Below are 8,063 nucleotides of genomic sequence, written 5' to 3'. Positions count from 1 at the left end.
TAAGTAACGGATCTTTCTTCTTTCTTTCTTTCTTACTTGAGAGTTTCTTTGCCCCGGTAGAGATTTAAGGCAAGAAAAAAAATATACATCATAAATAATAATAGTTATATACAGTAGTTAGGTAGTTACTTAACTAAATATATTTCAGTTGTTAGTATAAATTTGAGTACTTGTACTTACTAGTTAATTACCTAACCTATTATACCCATACACGACACGAGTCCGAGATTTTTTTATGGGTTAGGTAAGAAATAACTTCATAGGTTTGTTATAAATAATTTTAATATTTATTGAATCGGAATGTAAGTAAGTACCTACCTAAGTTTAATAATTTCGACATCCAAAAATTGCCTGCTTGGAAAATAATAAAATAGTTAAGTATTTTGTATAACAAATGACAATGGGCAGATTGGGACCACCCTCCAATAGCATTAAGATGAACTGACGAGTATCGGAACTTATAAGTCAAAAATCTCTGAACGGACAACTGTGACAACAAAGCTGTCAAAGCAAAAGTTATTCCTATTGACAAGACCTATCCAACGACGTTAGTCTTACTGCTATTGGAGGGTGGTCCATCCTCCAATAGCAGTAAGATGAACTGACGAGTATCGGAACTTATAAGTCATATATCTCTGAACGGACAACTGTGACAACAAAGCTGTCAAAGCAAAAGTTATTCCTATTGACAAGACCTATCCAACGATGTTAGTCTTATTGCTATTGGAGGGTGGTCCCAGCTCCCATATATTTTTGCCCATCCTCTTTTACAAATAAATCACATAATCACATTGACATATATATTACTGCGTAAGGACAGGCCAAACCACTCAAGAAAATGGCACCCGCGCGTTGGCCCTAAAATAGTCATTTTAGGGCCAACGGTCCTCAGTCGACAGTTGTCTGTGACGGAGAGATGAGTCTTTGTTTCTTGTGTAAATATGCCTATTTTTGTTGTGAAAGGCTACAAAAACTATGATACGAAGGTCAAAAAGGAATATGGAATATCGTATCATCCTTAATTAATAAATAAACACATTTTAAAGCGATAATTATTTTACTACCAAAGTCTACAATGGCCGCACGATGTAACCTTGTACGGACGTCCGCATGCAACTCACTCATATTTCTATGTACACAAACTTATCTGTTCCGGTGACAGCTCACATAAATGTTCAATATTTCTTAATTCTATAAGATTTCAAGTTTGCTCGTATTTTTAATTCGCCTTTGCGGTGTTAATAAACCTTTCTAATCTATATCATATTTATTTAATATTTATTTTTTCTCTATGTGGTATCCGAGGTATAGAGTTCGATCGTGGAGATCTCGGGGATCTTGAGTGGGGGTACGGCCGCGGACGCAGCTCTTCTGTACTCTTGAACGTCGTTCTGGCCACACGACGTCTAAACATGGATGTTACAGACGTCTCTTGAAGTAGGCACCTGAAAAAATTTGTATAATCATTTTTATTACGTGGTCGGCCATTTAATATTATGTAAGTATATAAGGCAGAGAAATCAGACCACTCTCAGAAGCATTGTTACTATGAGAGGGGAGTCAGGTTTCTCTGCACATGACCGTTCTTAGGCAGCTACTCAATGTAATCTAGCAAATACCTAATTATTTATCTCAGAGGTTGAGTGGTAAGGTAACTGTTTATTCTGGTAAACATAAACTATATTTATCTATATGTCGCAGGCATCTGGTTTAATCTCCTGTTTGATTGAACCGCTAGCCCGTTCATTGGATGGCGCTATTCAGTTGTATGACTAGGCCGAACGTTGATTGTACAAGCGTCACAAAACGTCCAACTAGTTAGCGGACTTAAAATCAGTCAGGTGGTGAATAAAACAAATATGGCGTCTAATAGCGAACAGCTGACATAAAAAGCACTTGTATTGTTATTTTTTGCAAATAAATTAGCTTTAAAGTGCGTTATTTATGTTAAAATAGTGTGACAACATGGATTTACCTATTATTACACCGCCGGCGGATAGTTTCAAAGAAAAAAATGTGCTGAAACTGAATAATTATGAACAACAATATCAAGGTACGTTTATTGTTATTGTTTAGTTAATTTGTGAGATGAGAGCTTTGTAACATAGTCTTTTTGTTGACTCTTGTCTGGTCATGTTCATCCTAACCAGATACCCCATTTACACTCTCGCCTCGGCCCTCGCCTCCTCGCTCGCCTCGTCACTCGTGCGGAGGCGCGAATGTAAACACCCACTCGCGTGTGACGCGAGTGGGTGTTTACACTCTCGTGCAGAGTTCAGTTGTCTTTGAGCTAGCAACGATGGAGGACGTCGAAGTTTTAGCCGCAACAATAAAGAATTTATGTATGATCACCGATTACTTCGCCGTTTATGGACCGATTTTGAAAATTCTTTTTTTTATGTATTGGGTTGAGATCCCATGTGGTCCCATTTTTTTCAAATTTTGATTCCACCTCCGTGGGTAAAGGGTTAAAAACAGGCAATGAATTTCCATTTTGGATACCTATTAACCGATTGTAGTTAATGAAATTTAGAAAGTACATGTATAGGTACTTACAGTTCTCCCATATTAATAATGCGCATGCAAATCTTCGCAAACTGTCGTATTCCCGGAAACACCCGAATCAGTGCCTTAAACAAAGCACTTGCATTTTGATCCTTGTTCGAAAGAAATAGTAGTCAATATCATGTGACACATAATCGAAAACAATTTGGGCGGTCGGTGGCTGTCACCGATCAGTCAAGGGTCTCAAGGTCAAGATCAATATTACTTTTGTGGAATTATAAAGAGCTGCAATTACACATCGTTCTTGTTATTTTTTTCAAATGTGAATTTAATTTCAACTTTAATTATTTTTGACGATGCCATATTATGAGGCACATTTAAGAATAAAATATGCGTCACATTGATAGACTTCACTTTGCCAATAAAGCCACACCCAAAAGACCAAGTTTGTAATTGTAATATTATTGTGAATGATCAGCGCTGTAAATACTTTTGAACTGAGATTTTAATGTAAACATTTTTATTAATGTGAAATAATCAGTGCTGTAAACAAATACTTTTGAACTGAGATTTCAATTTTTTTATATAAACCTGTGTTTGAAATCCATTTCTCCTTATAATATAAACCTTGTGTTATTCAAACCTTCTTTCATCCATCTTTACATCAGCTTCAGTAAGACACTTGAAAAGTACCTACTGTAACATTTTCGAAGTAAATTTTAATATTATGAATTATCGAATCAAATTTCGTTACTGATAAATAAATTATCTCTTTTAGCACCAATTACATAATTCTACTAAAATTTCATGAAGAAAATGCACTTAACCACTCTAAATACATAATAGTTTTCTAACGCTCGGGAATACGACCGTTGCCGAACAATGACGAAGATTTCTATGTGCATTATCAATTTTGGGGAACTGTACCTATATTTTTAACATTAAAAAAAATATGACGGTGACCTTGAGCTGATCTGATGATGGAAACGGAAGGTAGTCAAGGGAACTCCTTAACGGTAGGTATATAGCAACTACTTCGTGTTTACTACTGACTAGTAGGACTTATAGGTATCATTTGCTTCTTAATTTTGATTGTCAATTATTGTAAATAAACTAAGTATAAATAAGTAATAAAATAAAATAATGATAATAAAAACGACTTCAAAAAACCACTAAAACATAAGAAATAATTTAAGGTTTAGACATGGTTTAGACCTATTCTATGTGACAGTACTAATATATCTAAGCAGGTAAGTACTGCTTTTATTTCTTACGTTTTAGTGTTTTTTTATTATTATTATTTTATTGAAATATTTACTTATATGAAATTAAATGTTTCGTCTTGCGACCAATCCATTATACAACTGAGGAAAAAACACTACGTTATAATTATACGACGACGAACACAACCTGCGCGGCACGATGTAGAAGCCAGAATGAAGCGGACGCGAGAGTGTAAACACCCGCTCGCGTGCGACGCGAGCTCGACGCGAGCTCCTTTGACTCGTGCCCCAAAAACCGCTCCGGGCGAGGCGAGCGAGGAGGCGAGCCACGAGCGTCTGTTCACACTCGCGCCTCGCCCCTCGCCTTGTCGCTCGCCTCGCCACTCGTGCGAGAGTGTAAATGGGGTAAGACATTACAAAGTTGCTATACTATATCCCATTTAACGACTTCGCTGAATAACGTTCAGTCAAGACGTTGGACGTTACAGTGAACCACTTGACGAGTTGTTCTTTAGTCATTCAACTGAGTAGAGTCATCCAATGAACGGGCTAGCGGTTCAATCAAACAGGAGATTAAACCAGATGCCTGCGACATATACACCTTACTCACTTTTCAAGGTCACTCAATTGTTGTTGAGTGGTCGCCGCTGAAACGTGCTTCTTCTTGCCGAGTCCTGCTCTGGTAGACAGCAACATCTGCTGAGTCACCAACGGCTGTTTGTTCTGGTTGGGCTTCGACCGTAAGTTCGGGTTGTCCTGAAATTTTGAGAGATTGCAGATTGAAATACCACACACATCTTAGGTAATACACCATACACAATGGAGATCCTTACCTTAGCTTTCCTGAGCTTCACGTTGGCTATGTCCTGTGGGGTGATGGCGAGCCTCGGGGCCGCTACTCGGGGCGGTGCAGAGCCGCATCGAGGGAGGGTGTTAGAGCGGACCGGCAGCTTGGAGGAAGGCATGGGGGGAGGGGGAGGCGGAGGCGGCGGCGGAGGGGCCGCGCAGTCTCCGGTGGCCAGGCTCCTGCCAGACGTTGGAGGTCTACATTCTGATTGGCTTCTGGAAGGAATGGCTTTGTGTTAATTGGTTGAGCTTGGGTAATCGATTTATTCATGATACCTTCGACTAAATGTCGTCCTATCATTCTTTGGTTTGTCGCCTTGGTTAAAGAATTAGCCAGTGAGATACGTATTTAGTCTCTGCCTGCCCAAGGTAGGACATTTCATATGCTGCTACTGATTGTGAAGATACTTGTGGAAAGTCATAAAATTATTAAAAATCTTACTTTAATTTGTTTTCCAATTCTTCTATTTTTTGCATCATCTTTTTCATATTCATGGCCATTTCTTCATTTTCGCGCATTAGTCGATCTTGTCTGTCGACCACATCCTCTAAGGTTTTTTTCATAAGCTGAACATCTTTATTTACGGAATCATTTTCTTGTTTAGGTTTCTCTATAGTTTTGGCTTCTTCACCCTTTCCATCTGTGTATAGAGCTGTTATAGATTCGTATCCCTGTTGGTGGTTGTAAAGATTAGGATTACTTAACTATGTGAAGTGAGTAAAAAAATACCTAGTTAATTGAAAGCCAGCCGCTTAGTGTTTATAGACATAGCAATTTAATTAACTTGGATTCTTATGGGTAGTGGCAGCACCTACATTAACGGGAACATAAATATTTTGTCTATATCTCGTACTGACTCGCTAAGCGTAACATTTAGGAATCTGCATTTATGCATCAGCTAGATCTAGTAAAGTAAGTACCTATTTTAACTTCTGTTTCATTTAGACTACCTACTATCTACAGGGCAATATAAAAAAAAAACCATAAATATACTCACCTTCATCCCGATCCAGGTGCATAAGTCTATCAGTCGCCATGATTTTGACTTGGAGATCCTTCGTCCACCGCGGTCCTTGCGCGGCGTGCCTCCTGACAAAACAAACCAGTCGACATCACTCAACAAGCCAGCCTCGACACCACTTTCTATCTCTATTTCCAAATTTAAACTAGCCCATCATTAAAATTATGTATACTTAAATGTCGTGCAGCGAACATGTTTACTAATCTAACGGCTGAATTTAAAATGAGCATGATATGTCTGAGATGTAGTTGATGATGTCATTGGTCTATATTCGCGACTGACTCTCTTGACTCCAGTCAGGGTCCCGGGTGTTTACAATAAAAATAAAAACTTATCGATTTATGAAGTGAATTATTGCGTTATAGCTGATACGAGATAGATAAGAGTTCAAGCAATCATTTGACTTCTTATCACTGACGTGCATTTGTTAAAATACTTACCTATTCACCTTTAGATAAATACCTAACTACTTACCAAGTCTTAATCCTAATGTTAGTTAGAAGATAAATAAAAATCTGTAAATGTAATCGTAGGTATGTTACGAAGCGTCACACAAGGTATTGTGTATTGTAAAATTGGTATAGGTAATACTAAACTACTTTGATAGAGGCTTTGATTGCTTTGACATGACATCCTGTATAGTTGGCTGTGAATGAAATATAGGTACACATAAATACGCTTGGAAGGTAAGATTTTGAAAAGCCAGGGAGTAGATAGGTATACTATACGTACGTAACTACCTACTTCTTTGAGTGACTAACTTATAAAATTATATACTTAACTGTAACTTATATGTATAAGTTATGATGAATACCTAAGTGCTTAGAAAATGCTGCACCAAATGGAATAGAAAAGATTAAGTTTGTACTTAGATTTTAGGTAAGTATACTTACTTACCCCCTTATTCATAGAGAAGTTACAAAACGTTTTAACTAATAAACTGTTTTGTCCCTCTCCAACAAAGAACAATTTGTTCTTTGACAGAGAGGGACAAAACAGTTTATTAGTTAAAACGTATTGTAACTTTTCTATGAATAAGGGGGTTAGATTTTAGCTTCTCGAACTTCGCTGTGTATTTTTTATTCATAGGTAATAAGTCTTAAGTACTTACTTATACTAGTAGGTAAGTTGTATGCTTGAAAAGTTACCTGGCGTATTATTCAGATCTTGTCGACTGGACGTTTGTTTGCTATAGTTCGAATGATTACTTCGTTTCGACCTCAGCAGCACATCCCGAAACAAATTAGAATCCGACTTGCGCCGTCGTTTCTTTCCCTTTAAAGAACTGTTACTGCTAACAGATTTAAACGAAACCTCTGAACATGAGGACAGATTATTAGAGGCTGTCGATATTTCATCAATTAAATCGGGCTCTTCTATCTCAATTTCTTCGTCATATTGTACAGCTAATTTGTCACACTTGGTTCGCTTCAGTGGGTTGAGGTTGTTGGGGTCTTCTTGAGAGTCACGTCGACAACGTTTGCTCCCGAATGATTTTTCTGGATTGTCAGTGGTTACTGAGTTCTGCTGATCGTCTTTATCAAATGATAGTTCTAGCTTGTTCAAATTCACCTCTTGTAGTGGTTCATGACTTGAATATGGCACTGTCTGCGTAGAGTTCTCTATTTTGTCAGGACTTGAACTGTCTATCATAATTTTCAGGGAAGGCGGTGTACAGTTCAGTTTATCATTGGAACAATTTAAATGTTCAATATTCCACGAAGTATTGAATGCTTCTTCATTAGTGCATTTTCTAACGGCTTCTGGAGATTTTGTATCACTAGCATCCATGTCCATGACAGGCGTGATTTCTTTTTCAGTGTTGGTAAACATTTTTCTGGGATCTTACCTTATTGCACTTTTTTTTCGGATGTGAAATTATACTTAATAAATGTATACTTAATATTTAACAATTAAATGCATATTTACACACTACGAATCACAATACTTATGACTGTATCTGTCTAACGTATATCCAAGGATTGCTAAACTACCTACATTTCCATTTTGCAAATCTTAGAATAAGGAGTAAAAGTTCGAGATCTCTACCAAGTCTAGCAATGATATACGAACGTAGCCCAATGCAGTAGTTGGTCCTTTATGGAAAAGTAGACTTTATTTATACATTACGTAGTGTCATTTTGTAGTAAAATATTATTTAAAAACTAAATCAGCTGATTTTGCCGCAAAACTTGAAAATCGATAAATGTAAACAAACCAAAATTTCTTCTAATTTTATTTTTTATTTACGAGAACAAAATTGCCCTTTACCTTTATTAATGCTATTTTATTTCTTACCAAACTCACCGAAACATGTACAAGCGTCGGAACGTGTGGAAGAACTTCCTTTGCTACGGATTGGTTTTCAGTTGCTTCGTTTTCGTCATAAACCTGTTTTTCACGAGCCGCCCAGCTAGCCCGCCGTCCTACGTGGAGTTAAAGCGAGAAGATATGCTTCAGAATCTGG

The 8,063-nt window shown here is 37.4% G+C and overlaps 1 protein-coding gene across 2 annotated transcripts; it reads right to left on the bottom strand.

Moving 5' to 3' along the window:
• Nucleotides 1-975: 975 nt before the first annotated feature.
• On the bottom strand, nt 976-7,519 carry LOC105398665 (putative uncharacterized protein DDB_G0285869). 2 transcript variants are annotated; one of them, XM_038113810.2, is made up of 6 exons: nt 6,745-7,519; nt 5,573-5,664; nt 5,017-5,246; nt 4,562-4,787; nt 4,339-4,484; nt 976-1,445 (listed from the first exon to the last, which is right to left on the bottom strand). In XM_038113810.2, exons 1-6 carry the CDS (start codon nt 7,427-7,429, stop codon nt 1,268-1,270), a joined length of 1,557 nt encoding a protein of 518 aa, XP_037969738.2. In that variant the 5' UTR covers nt 7,430-7,519; the 3' UTR covers nt 976-1,267. The 2 variants fall into 2 exon arrangements, with proteins under 2 accessions (XP_037969738.2, XP_037969737.2); XM_038113809.2 differs by having other exon boundaries at nt 4,562-4,790; nt 6,745-7,516.
• Nucleotides 7,520-8,063: the final 544 nt, after the last annotated feature.

This window comes from Plutella xylostella, chromosome Z (assembly GCF_932276165.1).
Source record: "Plutella xylostella chromosome Z, ilPluXylo3.1, whole genome shotgun sequence".
Lineage (NCBI taxonomy): Eukaryota > Metazoa > Arthropoda > Insecta > Lepidoptera > Plutellidae > Plutella > Plutella xylostella.
Note: the sequence above shows the minus strand (reverse complement) of the source record. Positions and strands in the feature narration are given on the sequence as shown.

Coding starts and splice junctions, on each gene's coding strand:
- LOC105398665 (XM_038113809.2), bottom strand. CDS start 7,429: ATGTTTACCAACACTGAAAAAGAAATCACGCCTGTCATGGACATGGAT. Junction 4,791..5,016: donor GAATTGGAAAACAAATTAAA/GTAAGATTTTTA, acceptor CATTCCTTCCAG/AAGCCAATCAGAATGTAGAC. Junction 4,485..4,561: donor TGAAGCTCAGGAAAGCTAAG/GTAAGGATCTCC, acceptor TCAAAATTTCAG/GACAACCCGAACTTACGGTC.